Source organism: Leptinotarsa decemlineata, unplaced genomic scaffold, assembly GCF_025532065.1.
Source record: "Leptinotarsa decemlineata unplaced genomic scaffold, Ldec_3_MD MMD2_P_RNA_scaffold_2, whole genome shotgun sequence".
NCBI classification, from domain to species: Eukaryota; Metazoa; Arthropoda; class Insecta; order Coleoptera; family Chrysomelidae; genus Leptinotarsa; species Leptinotarsa decemlineata.
Window position 1 is genome coordinate 19,536,203 of NW_027412529.1, and position 15,142 is coordinate 19,551,344.

General features: G+C 36.3%; 1 protein-coding gene and 1 long non-coding RNA gene across 2 annotated transcripts; one reads left to right on the plus strand and one right to left on the minus strand.

Moving 5' to 3' along the window:
• Positions 1-1,642: 1,642 nt before the first annotated feature.
• On the minus strand, positions 1,643-5,058 carry LOC141486671 (uncharacterized). The gene is made up of 3 exons (XR_012467977.1): positions 4,558-5,058; positions 3,421-4,068; positions 1,643-3,361 (listed from the first exon to the last, which is right to left on the minus strand). It is a non-coding gene; the product is annotated as an uncharacterized lncRNA (long non-coding RNA).
• A 455-nt stretch (positions 5,059-5,513) lies between these two features.
• Positions 5,514-8,675, plus strand: LOC141486678 (uncharacterized). Its single transcript, XM_074185116.1, has 2 exons — positions 5,514-6,372; positions 7,816-8,675. Exons 1-2 carry the CDS (start codon positions 6,186-6,188, stop codon positions 7,920-7,922), a joined length of 294 nt encoding a protein of 97 aa, XP_074041217.1. The 5' UTR covers positions 5,514-6,185; the 3' UTR covers positions 7,923-8,675.
• Positions 8,676-15,142: the final 6,467 nt, after the last annotated feature.

Below are 15,142 nucleotides of genomic sequence, written 5' to 3' on the forward strand. Positions count from 1 at the left end.
TCGTAAGGTATTTTTGATAGTCAAATTTACATTATATAAGAAGCTGCTGACTAATAGGACATGTTTCATTTAGAATAACTGTTTTTAATCTAAGCAGCAACTTTTCGGGGTTGATTAGACATCTAGACTTGTATAGATTCAAATATCAACATTTGTCAATATATGTCGAGTTATTAGCTAAAGAAGTAGTTGTTTTCTGTCGGAAAACATATATAATGGTATAGTCAAAATGCATTTGAACTTGTCAGTGATTTTATTATCAATTTTTACTTGGATAAAAGCTGGAAGCAGCAAAACAACCTATTATCTTACAGTGTAAATAATTCATAACTTCCGACTCCGAAAACTCTTACATACATTTATAGTTAGTACATACATACAAAAAAATTATTTTTGTATGATTGAACACTACATACTTAATTACTTTTTTACTTCTTCAAGTCCTGAATAGTACCTACATAATCCAGAAAGAATAGGCTCTACAGATTCCTTAATCTTGAGTGATGAATTCGATTAGGAATATTCTTAATAATTGGTCCTTAATATAATCGAATCGGCAAACTCGTCCGCCATCTTGAATTCTCCAATCAATAAATGAATATGCTATATTTGGCCCCAAAAATCACTACAAAGAAATTTCGCATGGATTCGTACCATGGTTCATGAATAACAAAACACGTTCTTTATCTTGTCTTTTTTCTTGTTGAAATGAAAATATATTTTGTCACATTCGAATATGAACATCTGCCAATTCCATGAATTTTTAAAATCTACTTGAAACTTAGTTCATCATTGCCCAAATGATCTGGGTTACTTCAATATTACACAAATGCAAAATTATCATTTGTACAATTTTCTCAGGTGCCCAACATGGTTTTCATAGACTGTTTTTTTTGAGCAGTTTATATGAATAGTTGTTATGTTGAGCAGTGTATACACGTTTTGGTTGAGATTGTAGTAGGGAGAAATGTCATTAGTGTCAAATACGTCATCATTATAAAAAATGAAACTCCTGGACACCGACATCAAAGAGACCGACGCTGAGTGAAACTACTGTATACAGAAATACTGTGGTATGGCATTAAGTGGAAATGTCACAATAATTAATTCTCAAATGTGCTTTTTAGCGCCATCTAGTAATGGATAGCTTGCTCAAAATGTGCACATGACTGTACAGGTGAATAGATTTTTCCTAGGTTAATGAATGAACGTTTGCCTGAATGAAGGCAACCACAAAAATTCTTGTCGTGAGAGGGCGCTAAGGAGTCAGCTCTCCGTGGTTCTTCCAATGTTTACACAATTTGGAAAACAAGAATGTATTTGAGTTATGCGACGAGAAATCAAAGACATTTTTTTGAAGAAGTGAGGTTTAAGATCAGCGGATCGTATAAGTGGTATCGCAGCATTGTCAGAGCTAATTTTTTGTATGGCTGAAAACATTCAAAATACCACTTATACTTGAATATTCCGTAAAAAGTGTTGAAAAGGTTAAATATAGACAGTGCTAGATGATACCATGACCGGAAAGAAAAATTAAATGAAAAAATTTCTTTGACTTCTTTGATTGATGACTTGCTCATTTTGTGGAAATTCATGTTGAAATGAATAAATATTATGTATAGATATTGACTGAAATCGTTGTTGTCACTGCAATATCTGCTATGTGAAAAAACTATTTTTTTCAGTAGAAAGAAAAAACTAGACCTTTGTGATAAATATAAGTTTAAAGTCTTTTTAAAACAATGAAATTTTGGCACAATAGTTTCGGAATGTATTTTGAAAGCAAAAATCATAAAATAAAGTGAGGTTTTTTCGTAATTTGTAATATTGCTCGTTACTTACACATAGCAGGGATTAATTGTCATTACTATGTACATAGCAGATGTTGCTAGTTGTCTTTTTGAAAATAATATTATCATGTTTTGCGTTAAAATTTAAATAAAGCAATAGAAGAGGATTAGAAACTAAATTTTTATTTCAAAATTACAAAATAATATTCAAAGATGCGGCAATGCATCATAAAAGGCATGATAGTCACTTTCCATTACCTTCTTTAACTCTTGTACGTGATCAAATTCTTGCTTTGTTATTTTTATTGGAGCTGAATATAGTTGCTGTGGTACAGATGGAATCCCTGCAGATTGTATTTTATTGCGACTTTGACGAGGTTTTTCGAATTCAATCCAATCATCGCTGTGATTTAATTTGTACTTCATGATGCCGGATGGCAGATATAATAATCCACGTATGTCCGTTACTTTTGCCTCTCTTCCAGGTCTTATTGAACCGAAATTGCCCTTAACATTATCGTAGTTTTTGAAAAAAGTAAAGTTCAAGTTATGTACCCTGTATGGATGATGATCCCTTGCCTGCCTCATTCTACTAATGTAGTCACATGGTGCGTAAATTGGTGGCTAAAAATATGCTTCAAGCGATGAATGAACGGAATCAGCCTTCATCATAGTATGTCCACGTTCCAAGATTAGCTGCTCTATGGTAATATTTAAATTTTTGGCTAAATTATTAAGTGCACTTGAAAGTATCTTATTGCGGTTCTGATACCCGCATCCATCGGATATTAAAACAACATGTTTGTAGATTTTCTCTTCAAAAGTTTGTTCTATATAATGAACTATGCAAGTTGTGAATTCGTTTGATGTTACACCTCCATTGCTTTCGTGCCAAACATAAAGATCCACAGTTTTGTCGTTAAGTGCGTAAACTGTGAAGTTATGGATTTGCAATTTCTGTTTGTAATAAACAGCAGAAGCTTCTAACTTAGGTGCCAAAAGGACACTTTGCAAGTCCATTGTTATAATTAGCTTTTCATCTGAGGCAGATTCTTTTGCGTCTTTTTTAGCTTGCTCGGCCTCGTTTTTTTTCCTCAAGTGGTCATTGTATACATTTTCTGGAATATTGCCTGTTTTCCACGAGCAACATAGATCACACTGATCCTTTCTAGGTTGGTGGATAGCAATTTTTTCAGACTTTAATATCGTTGTAAATAGTGTACGTGATACTGGTTTTGTGTTCCTTTCTGTGCAAAAATTAACGTATACTTTGTAAATATGGAGGGTTGATCTAAATACAGATTCAAGGTACATTTTCATTGAAGAGCTCCGACAATAATGGCTCGGGACCTTTGGCAGGTCTTTCAACCACTGACGAGCTTGCATTTTCATAGATTTTGTTACATTCAATTTAGCGTGGTTTGTAACATAATCTTCATCATTGTCTTTATTCTCTTGGTTGTTGCTTGAGACTTGGGTATGATGAAAATTGCTAGTCCATCGGTCAAACATATTTCGCCCCAAATCAAAAGTATGGAGTAGCATTGTTCTACATACTAACACTTTTTCACCTGTAACAACATAACAGATAAGAGATGAAGTCATTTTATTAATATAAACAAGATATTACCAGTTTCCAGTGGTAAATAACAGGAATGAGACTGCTTCTTACGATTGTCAGTTTTATTGCTATTTTCCTATCGTCTTCTTTTTATGTCTGTCATCGAAGCTAAGCCCCTAAGGTAAGATTTTCTTGAATCCCAGTTTTGCAAACTCCAAAAATAATCGAATGATTTCTTTCTTAGTCCTTCCGTTACTTGGTGACAAAGAAAACTTGATGCTTCATTATGACAGCATCTACCTTTCATACATCTCTTCTCCCTTTCTTTGTCGTGCCTTATAATTCCCTTTTTTGACCGGGTGTACCCTATGTAGCTCTCACCTCTTAGCCTTTTTGATTTAGTTACTTCTCGAGATCTACGCAGCCTGTTTACATTGCTGCTAGCTTCTGTAATGATTCCCCTTTCAGTATTTTGCAGATTATCTTGAATTTCTTCGTCTAATATTTCCATTTCGGCATTAAAGTCATGATTGGAAATATTTTCGTCATGTCCTGAGCTGTCCAATACTTTTTTGTCATTGATTGGGATTATTAGGTTCTGACTTTTAATTTCATGTAGTATAATATCAGGAGGCAGCGTAAAATTTTCATTAACTGGGACCTGAAATGATATAATCGACTGGGCATCTGCATTGGCTACCTCAGAAGTTGTTTCATCTATAATATAAAACACGTATTATTGTGAAGTTAATAGTTCTAATTAAAAGTCGAGTTGAAAGTAATGTAGGAAAGTATTACATCCTTGTACAGTATGTCCGGCGATGGGGCAGATAAAAGGGCAAACAGACCTAAATTTTCATTTTTCAAGGAAAAGCCATTTTTTATAAAAAGTTTTGCTTGCCGAGAGAATATGATTGTCAATGAAAAAATTGAAAATTGTATACAGGATGTCGCAAAAATGAAAAAATTAGGGTACTTTATTCTTGTAAAAAAATTGAATTTTCAACTTTTGGGACAACCTGTATAATTATAAATTTTAATTACTTTCATATCGACAATCGTATTTTCTCAACAACCAAAACTTTTTATAAAGAAGTACTTTTCCTCGAAAAATGAAATTTTTGGTCAGTTTGTCCTCTTGTCTACCCTAATGCCGGACATACTGTATACCCACAAAAGCACTAACAAAAAGTAGGTACTACTTACGACTAGTTACATTGCGAGGGTTAGTTTCATTAGAGCTCTTAAATAATAATTTGCTTAATAGTTCATTGTTCTCCTCTGAATCCGATAAATTGTCATGGGCAGCTTGAGACATGCAACTACTCCCGTTTTCAGGGGCCTTGATCCTCAATAATTTGCTTAGAGGTTCATTATCCTCATCCGATAAATCAGCTTCAAAAGCCTTGCTAGTTGGTGCTTAAAGAGAAAACCGAAACAGCACATTACTCAAAACCAACAAAAATGACAAAACGTGCAACTTACCAGATTGGCGGTCATTTGGAGCCTTATTACGTTTTAATGCCATTTGTACCATTAATATACCACGAGAACACATTTTTCATTCGTAATAAACAAGACCTTATTATTGAACTGAGAACAATGCCAATGACGCGGACTTTTTGAGGTTATGCAATCTCTGCTATGTGAAAAAATTCTGGCAGTCACGTGGTAAATTCTTGGTAAAAATTTATGCCATGTGTTAGTTTTAGCACGAAAACCGTGCCACCAAACACAGACTGCGATTCCAAGAATTGCATTTACCGGATACCCTGCGAGTGCGGAGAATCATACATCGATCGGTGAAACTAAGAGGTCATTGCAGGTTCGCATTGCCGAGCACAAGAAACACACACAGCGAGGAGAAACCAGCAAATCCGGAATAGCAGAGCATGTTTGGACTCATCATAACATCAAGTGAGCTCAAGCTAAAATCATCCACAAGAAGAAACACTGGTTTAGGAGAAAATTCATAGAAGCCAAGTCCAACAACAAATTTAGCCAAGCTAGCGTAGATATACGAAAACATATGGAAACCTCTAATCAAGCAGAACACGATCTGTTCCCGCTTAAACCGATGAAGCGGGGACAGGGAAGAGGGGATAGGTGAAGGTACTCGAATGACCTATAAATAGTCAGATCTCTGAGGTCCACATATTGCTTGTCCAGGTAGACCTGGACACGCAATATGTGGACGTATATATGAGAGAACATGCAGAAAGCGTGTTCGCTGGAATCAGATCGCACAACAACCCAGTGCTACGCGATCTACACGATGCGTTGAACATGGATGACTCCAGGTTCCGAGAAAGGGACCAACATCCAAGGCCGACGAAGCAGAATCAAAGAACGCCCCCTCGAGTCGCCGTCAGGCGACTCTGGTAAGCATACTAATCAGATTTTCTTTCAGCAAGTTCACCGCAGAACAACTCGACCGCGATCCAATATTATCCTTAGGCTCGATGCAGACGGCGAATTTCATCGGCAAGTTCGCAGCGATCTCGCCGCGATTTTTTCTCGCGCGCGGTAGCGGACCAAAGAAACAAATGGTGCGATTCACACGTAGACCAGTTCGCAGCGAGTTCGCTGCGTGCACGCTGACCAGCCGCCGACACTCGCCAGGGACTGCTACTCCGCGGCGATCTCGCGGCGTGGGTCGCTCGCCCAGCGAGCTAGCAGTACCTGTGAAGACATTGAATAGTTCACACGTGTCGCCAGTCGCTTGCGCTCCTGTCTGAAATCAGTGGTGTTAACAAATATTTATATTATAGTTGGTCGATAGTTGTTCATAAATACTTTATAGTCAATAGTGTAATAGTTCCTATAGTAGAAGTATGATGGATTCTAGCGATTTTGATGCAGATATTTTTATTGAGGCTATAAAGAGCCGGCCTATAATATGGAATACAACGCTGCCCGAGTACCACGACAAAATAAAAAAGAAAGATGCGTGGACAGAAGTATGTTCACTAATGTGCAATGGGTTTGAAGAGAAATCAGAGAAGGAACAAAATGATATAGGTAAGTTTGATAGTAAACTCATTATATTTAACAGATAAAAATATTTGGAAAATGCACTATTCTGTAATAGGAAAGTGCCAAACAAAGAGTGGGAACAAGAATATGAATTTACGAACAATTGTTAGTATCATGTGAATTGTCAGAGAAATGTAGGATACATTACAAATGAATAGAATTTTTAACATAACCTCAACATAACAGGGGAAAATAGAAAAAAAACACGGTTTTTTTCTCCCACAAAAATTATTAGTTTAATAAAATTCGGAGAAAATTTGCGTTTTTATGTATAATCTATAATTTTTTTGATTATTGATATATTCATGTGAATTTGAATTGAAAAACAGTCCTAATTTTCAATAAAAAATTTGGATTTTTCGAACTTTACCAATACGCATTCTTTTTGTTGAGTCCTCACGGTATAGGAAGAAACATTGTTCAAAAAGAGGAATACCAAATATCTGATTTTGTATTTTATAGTAAATAGGGCAATTGTCACTTTAAATGCAATTGTCTTTCCATGGAACAGCACCAGCGTTGCTTACGAAATATTCTGCCAATACGTTTCTTCTATGAGTAAGTGATCGTCCACCTTGTCTAATGGTGTTTCTGGTATTAAAGTCACACAAGCCGTTGATAACGAGCGTGTCCTCATAATTGTATCCATCTCTTGCACTCACATACTTGTGCAGAACGCAACAACATTTTATTATACTCATCACCAAGTCAAGTTTTACATCCATAGCTCTGTGAAATATCCTCCATTTATTTGTGAGTATGCCGAAAGAACATTCCACGTACCTACGAGCTCTACATAAGCGGTAGTTAAATATTCGTTTGTTGTAATGTAGGAATTTTCCCGTGTAAGGTCTCATTACAAAATCAGACAGGGAAAACGCCTCATCGCCAACAAATGTATAGGGCATCATAGTTGCAGTTGTTCCTGGAAGAAGTTGTGGCCTTGGTAGATTTGCTTGGCCCTTTTCTAACATCTTATACAACTTACAGTTTTCAAAAATTGTACTATCGGATTCTCTTCCACATGAGCCCACTTCAATATAGTTAAACATATAGTTGGCATTGGCAACTACGAAGAGAACAACAGAATGAAATTTTTTGTAGTTGAAGTACTGCGAGCCGCTGAAATCGGGTTGGATGATCCTTACATGCTTTCCGTCTAAGGCACCCAAACAATTGGGGAAGTTTGCACGTTCAAAAAACATTTCAGCCTTTTCCAGCAACCCTTCGGCAGTGAATTGTGGCATACATTCCTGACGGAGATTACTCCAAATAGCAGAGCAGACTCTTCTAATAACTTTCGCTACTGTTGAATGTCCGAGTCTGTACTGATAATGTAACTCACTCATACTGCAGCCACTTCCCAAGTACCTAAAAAAAGTTGTTCTAATTATAAAATATATTCTAACAAGAGTGTTTCTTTTACAGGTACTGAATATATGAAAAAATGGAAGGGGATGCGAGATACGTTTATGAAAAGCGTGAAAAAGAAAACCGTTTCTGGACAAGGGGCAAGCAACAGATTATACATCTAGTCAAGGCAGATGGAATTTTTGTTGCAATGCGGTACTCCATCTGCAACAACAACAAGTGTTGATGAAGATGGGACACAAATCAATGAAGATCCGGATACACCCGTGGAAGAAAATCTTGCAGCATTAGCACAGCCACTTGCAGGGCCATCGAGTCGTCAGAGTCCACCACCTTCAACTGACGTAACAGCTGCAAAAAACATTCCACCTAAACGAACGCACACCGCAAGTGAATTTTCCAGAATTCCGCCAGCAAAACGGCGTGCAATGGTAGAAGAAAATTTGCTAAAATTCATGAATTCTACCCCTTCAGAGGCACCAGTGCAACCGACAGATGACGATAGAAGTTTTTTCGAGTCGTTACTGCCCATCGTTGAATCTCTACCGGTTGACACAAAACTTGAGTTCAGGTGCAGTGTCATGAATAAATTGAGAGAGTTGCGAACATCTGTGTATGGTGGTCAAAATGTACCCATTTTGATGCCTATCCAGCAACAAAACACAAATCGGCAAAAGCAACAGCAATCTCCAGAGATGTCATCGCAATATTCCTACACTGACCTGTCCCCAGCAAATCAGGAAAGTAATATGGGGCAATCATACCATACGTGGATGTCGCCACCATCAAACTCGCAACATTTTTCATATTCCTCTCCCACCACAATATGAAGGAATAAAATATTAGAAATTGGCAATGTTTATGATTTATGATTTACTTTTTGAATGAAGCGATGAAATAAATTGTTGATAAATTAACGGATTACTCACCTTATTGTTACAGCCAACATCTCTACTGGGTGGATTGCAAGTCGCATAACTGTATTTTCACTTTTTATAGTATCTTCTAATTTATTACATAGTTCGTTGAACGACCGAATACTCATTCTGAAGTAATTGTAGAATTTTATCGGGTCTTCTTGTAAGTCACTAAACACTGTAACGAAAGCCCCTCTTAGAAGTCTAGCACTCACTAAAGGATGAACCCATAATTTTCTTTTCAAGTTCTTGTACAAGTTATGGTACGTTAAGTACGCCACTGCAACACGCCTTGATGCATCCATGCTTGAAGTAGACAACCCAGTGACGATTCGTAGTTGCGATCTCTTTCAAAAAAGCTCGCCCATGTGCATTGTGGGATGGCGATTTCGCGCCTAGAACGCCGCGTGATCGCAGCGAGAACGCCGCGAATCCACTCGCCCATGTGCATCGAGCCTTAGATTCACTGAGGAATGTCCGACGTTAATAGCAATAGCTGCCGGTTAGTTTTTGGGGGTCCCCATGCAAAAATTCAGTTAGGAATAGTCAGACAAAACACTTTTTACCGATCGCGAAAGAATAGCACCTAAAGGCCGACTTTCGACCAAGAGAGGTCAGATGTTAATCTTGCTAAAGTGACCATCAGTAAATTGAGGACCGCTCGGAGAGCGGGGGTGGATGGAGTGGGGTAGTAGGTTCTCCTCGCTAAATAGCTGGGGGGGGGGAAGCTTCTACTTCAGGGCACTCAACCCGGGAGGAGGCATGGGGGGAAATAAGTCCAGTTACCTCCCGAAGACGGTTGTGGATACTAACAATCGAAACGTCGTGAAGTAACTTTTCATTTCTTGTTAATATTTTTTTAATTTCCATCTCGTGTTAATAGTTCAACTTTTTTGATTTTTCGGTTTTTGCGCGTATTTTATTTCATTGTAATTTTTTTTGATATAATTGTTATTTTTCAGCTGATTTTTCACAGATTCTTTCAGGGATGTCAAATCAATTTATTTCATTTTAGACAATGGAAGTCCGATATAATGAAATATTCATTTCAAATAGGACAAAAAATATGAATGTGTGGAGTAAGCGCTAAATGAACGAAAGTCATAACAGAAACGAATAAGTGAAGAGTAAATGAATGTCATACAGTTGTGATTGATAAAGAAATTTAACCATTTTTATGTTAGTTTTATGTCAGCCATTGACCAAACGTCAATCGAGAACTCCTAATATGAAAGCGAAAATACACTGGTATTACGTGAAATTATGATATCTGCGGCCACGGGCTTCGATATATATCTTAAAGTATGAAATCTGAATAGATATACAGCCCAGAGGCATTATATTTGATGTACATTTTTAGGGTCGAAATGTGAACCGTTGTCCTTATGATATGTCACGGTATTCCGAGGCTGTTAACATTATTTTTTCAATTGTCATCTGAATACTGTTAAATCCAAAAAATATATAGAATTATAAAAAAATAATAACAGGGGCGCATAAGTGATGAGTAAATAAATATCATACAGGTGTATTTGGTGTGATTGATAGGGAAATATAACCATTTCCAAAATAGCTGTCAGTTTTATGTCAACCATTGACCAAACACAATCGAGAACGCCTAAATATGCAAGCAAAAATACACTGGTATGTCGTGAAATTATGTCATCTACGCGGTATTAGCCTCGTGCTTCGATAGAGATTCCAAATCATGTACTCTGAATAGATATAAGGTCCAGATGAATCATATCTAATGTACAATTAGGAAATGTTTACCGTTGCTCTTATGATCAAAGAATGTAAACTTTTGCTGCCGGAAATAACTGTGTGAAAGCTATTTTCCTGTTTGTTAGCCGTGATCAGCTGTTTTTTATGTCCGATGTTTCGTCTAATATTGCGGTATACATTATCAAAGGCGAATGTAAACTTTTGCTGCCGGAAATAACTGTGTGAAAGCTATTTTCCTGTTTGTTAGCCGTGATCAGCTGTTTTTTATGTCCGATGTTTCGTCTAATATTGCGGTATACATTATCAAAGGCGATGTGGTAACATCGTGGTGGCGATGTGGTAACATCGTGGTGACCGAGTTGGCGCTCGAGTTGTTGTTCCCGTCATTTCGACCGCCTTAATTACGATGCTGATGAATATTACTGGATTTTTTTTCAGTTTTTTCCCAACACTAAACCGTTCATTACTATGCCAAAGATTCCAAACAGTGCATTATAAGTACGATGCTTATATTTGACTCTGATTTTGAATTATTATTAGTGGACGTGAATTGGTTTCTTTCAATTGGATTACCTGTCCTTGGACAGGTAACCAGATTTCATCAATCTTCATTGCCCCTCCTTTCCTATTGGAATTATCCCTGTGTTTTCAATTTATATTGCCTCTGGATAGTAATTTTGAGTTTTATCGTGTATTACTGTATCTTAGAATGAGATAATAGCGCAGCATACCTATTAACAATCAGCACGGACACTCCACGATGTCGCCTATGATCTCAAAAAGTATGGAGACGCCATCTTGAAAAGCGGATTACTCAGGGCCAGACTTGCGACATGGTGTCTGTAACAGAGGCGTACTGGAAATGTTATTTTGTCATAATTCATGAAATTGAACGTTTGTTTGAAGGTGATTGACAATGTTTCATGATGAATTTCACTAGTTCGGACTTCCATCAGTCCAGTCATCACCCGAATACGATTGTAGATACTAACAATCGAAACGTCGTGAACTAACGTGACTTGGAATCTCTCCACTTTTTATTTTTATTTTCTTTTTTCATTTCTTTATTTTTATTCTTATTTATTCAATTGTTCTATTTTTACTTGTATTTTATTTCACTATTATTTCATTTGAGTCCAGTCATCACCCGAAGACGATTGTAGATACTAACAATCGAAACGTCGTGAACTAACCTGACTTGGAATCTCTCCACTTTTTATTTTTATTTTCTTTTTTCATTTCTTCATTTTTATTTTTATTTATTCAATTGTTCTATTTTTACTTGTATTTTATTTCATTATTATTTCATTTCAGGTTTATTTTGGTTAATATAATTGTTATTTTCAGCTATTCTTTATTCAATTCTTCTTTTTTAGTTGTTTCAGTGATTTCAAATCATTTTATATAGTAGACAATGGAAGTCCGAACTAGTGAAATTCATGAAATTGAACTTGTTTTCAAATGACTTCATCTAATAAAATAAGGTTCGTCATTTGATTGTTGCTATTTTATTCACCATGATGAAAAGTAGGTATATTGATACGATACTATATTTGTAATTCTTTCAAATAATATAAGAAGTGTTAGCTGAGGGTTTTCAGAATTAGATTTGACTGGTACAAAATGTGAGGGTCAGTTTACGGAAAACATTATCTCGTTTGGTTTGTTGCAACCCACGCAGAAATTTTCCTCTATTCATACATTAAGAGCCCTAGATGTGACTGAAACCTTTGGTGTTAAAGAAGAAACATTCGAATGGAGCCCAATTTCTTAAACTCCAAACATTTTTGTACTTGTTGCACGTTTTCACTATCCAAGTTAGCATCTTCAGAAGTGAAATTGATATTGAACATCAATTAATAAGATGTTAATTTGGTTACTGAAACGTGCATTCAGTACGAGTATGGTGCATGGGAAATTGAGCTCTAATTGAAAGGTTTCATTAAGAGGCGATTATAGTCTGGGATGATCCTCAACAGTAGATTATCTTATTTTTGTCAGCATACCTCCTTTGTTGAATATCACCATGCAATTGTTACAAAACTCTGCACCACTTCTATCAATAATAACAGCTTTGTTTCATGATACTTCACAGTGTGGAACAGGGTAGAAATTGAAAAAAAAGTCAATCATATAAATCAGAAACGCAAAAAAATATTTTCTCTATCAAATATTGTTTGAATTTGTTCTTGAACTTGTATTTGGAGTCGTCTGAATTCCAAATATGATCATATTCAGTTTGAAATTATGTATGAACTCGCTTGAATAGAAAAATTGATCAATCGGATTGAAAGAAACCATGCTAAACAAGCGACTTACAAACGTTAGTAACTGAAACTCTGAATAAAAATGCAGTTAATTGTAAAAAATTTATTAGTGGTACCTACACACAAACATACATACATACATACATACATACATGTATGTATGTGTATCAATAGTATCTTCCACAGATATATTCGATTACTAGCAGCAGATGAGATGAATGCGTATGTGTGATCCCAATGTGAGTTTGAGGAACTTTCCAATGTGGGAAATATCGATGGCACAGCATTGAGCTTCAGTCTGTTTGTCCTCAAAATGTCCTTCACAAATTCTGTAGTTATGCAGATTTCCAGCTTTTTCTCTCAAATCATCACGACCACATGCCACTGTCCAAAGAATAGCCCTAAAAATGTGTTGGCTGTTAGCAATATTGAAGAATACCCAATAACAAGTGAATGCTTGTCTTCTCAATTTTCGTTGAATGTATCCAACATGAAATGTTTCATAGTTAAGTGATCATAATATAGGGAAATGCTAAAATTCTACCTAACGATTATGAAAGATTTCAGGAATCCACAATTTAACCAAAATTAACCAAACTTAAATTTGACAGGTCCACTGCTTTTCAACATGGCCGACATAGCGACGCGAAGTATATGCGCGTACTTTTGCCGCCCAATGGAGAGTCCGTGCTGATTGTTAGGTATGCTGTGATAATAGTGCCTTCGAATGAGTGGAGTGCCTTCTTTGTTGAGAGCATGTTCAACTACAGCTGATTTGTATTCAGAGATGATACGGGTACCTACACTTCTTTTCGTGGTTCCAATTTAGACCGACCCACAGCTACAACAAATCCGGTATTCCTCGGGTGTTGCCAAATGCGGATAATGTCTACAGTAGTGGTAAACGAAACTTCAGGCATGAAACCTGCAGACGACGGCCAAAAAACCCGGAAAATAGCTTTCATGAAGTTACTCTCATGTCTAATTTTCACCCATGAAATGTCACAGTCCATTTATAATTTCATCAAACAGTTCGTATTATTTTATACATGTCTAAATTATAAATTTCCAATTTGAAATTACTGTTTCGAAATTCCTTTTACTGAAACCGCGTAGAAGAAATTCTTACTGATAATAGAATACGTTTGCGTATTTTTGTAACTGATTGTCTATTTTCTGCCTAGTTACCTTGAATTTGATTGTCTTAGTTGTCGACTGCAACATTGATCCTGCTCTTCAATTTCGAACTACTTTTTCCAAAGGTGTCCTTTAACTCTACACTACTTAGCCTTGAGCTCGCCGTTGGTTTATAACTCAAACCGAAATTGACCCAAGAGGCCTGCAGTGTAATGAATAGAATTTTGGTTGTTTCAGTCAGCACGAGTAGTATTGTTATATGCAGCTTTTTCCGAATCCATTTCAATACTTCCATGGAGTAGAGTAAGATCGAAACGGAGTTCCGGATTTAGGCTGATATTTGCCGCGGATACAGTTTTTTACTGTTGGCGTTGTTCCACTCCGAGGTAAGTAAACGCATCTAAGACATCCTGATGGTGTATGATGCTTTCATCTAAGAGTCGTACCTCCTCTCCGTAATACACGCATCGTCGTTTTCTGAGATGGACTTTTGCACATTTGTCTGTAACGAATCCCATACCAATACCATGCGTGTACTTTTTTATCACCCTCGACTGATGGAGATTCTTTTCACCAGAAGCATGAAGTTCAAGGTTATCTATGTGAAACGAATGCGATCTCATGCCTCCGGTTCCCGGGGGTGAAACAGTGGCATCATTATCAATTTTTCATTTTTTTTCTGTCAAGGTTGCGCTGGTTGAGCCCTATCCCCAAAACCCCGATACACTTCGCCAGCAATATCAACCAATGACCACACTCCACACAGTAGGCTAAGTAATTATTGCTTGCTTGGGGCACACATGTGCCCCACCGAATTCAGAAAAAATATTTATTAAAAGTATAATTTTTTCACCTTAGTTAAAAATCTTTCGCTTTCTATGTATGTCTGGAAGTTATTTTTTTCTTGAAACATTGAACAGATAATTTTTTCTGAAGATATCTGAAATATATTTAACATCAGTTGAGTCTAAATCGAATGCAAATCACTAAATTAAACGCAGCCTCTATAGATTTGAGGATTATACTTAAACTGACCATTTTTTTTAAGCTCAAAACGGGACGTCCATATATTATCTGTATGGATGGACCATAGGCACTATAATATATATGATATTATATATCTATTAGGTAATATGACCAAATGGGAAAATGAACAAAGGCGTCTAACCCATATAATATATATATAATAATATTAACAATGAAAATAAACACAACTTTTTTAATGTTCTTTATTTTGTGTGCACATTCATTAAAATTATTTTTATTGTAAGAAAAAGAAAGAAGTTATTACCAGCTTCAATAAAGCAACTTTTCTGTGGCAGTAATTACTAAATTATA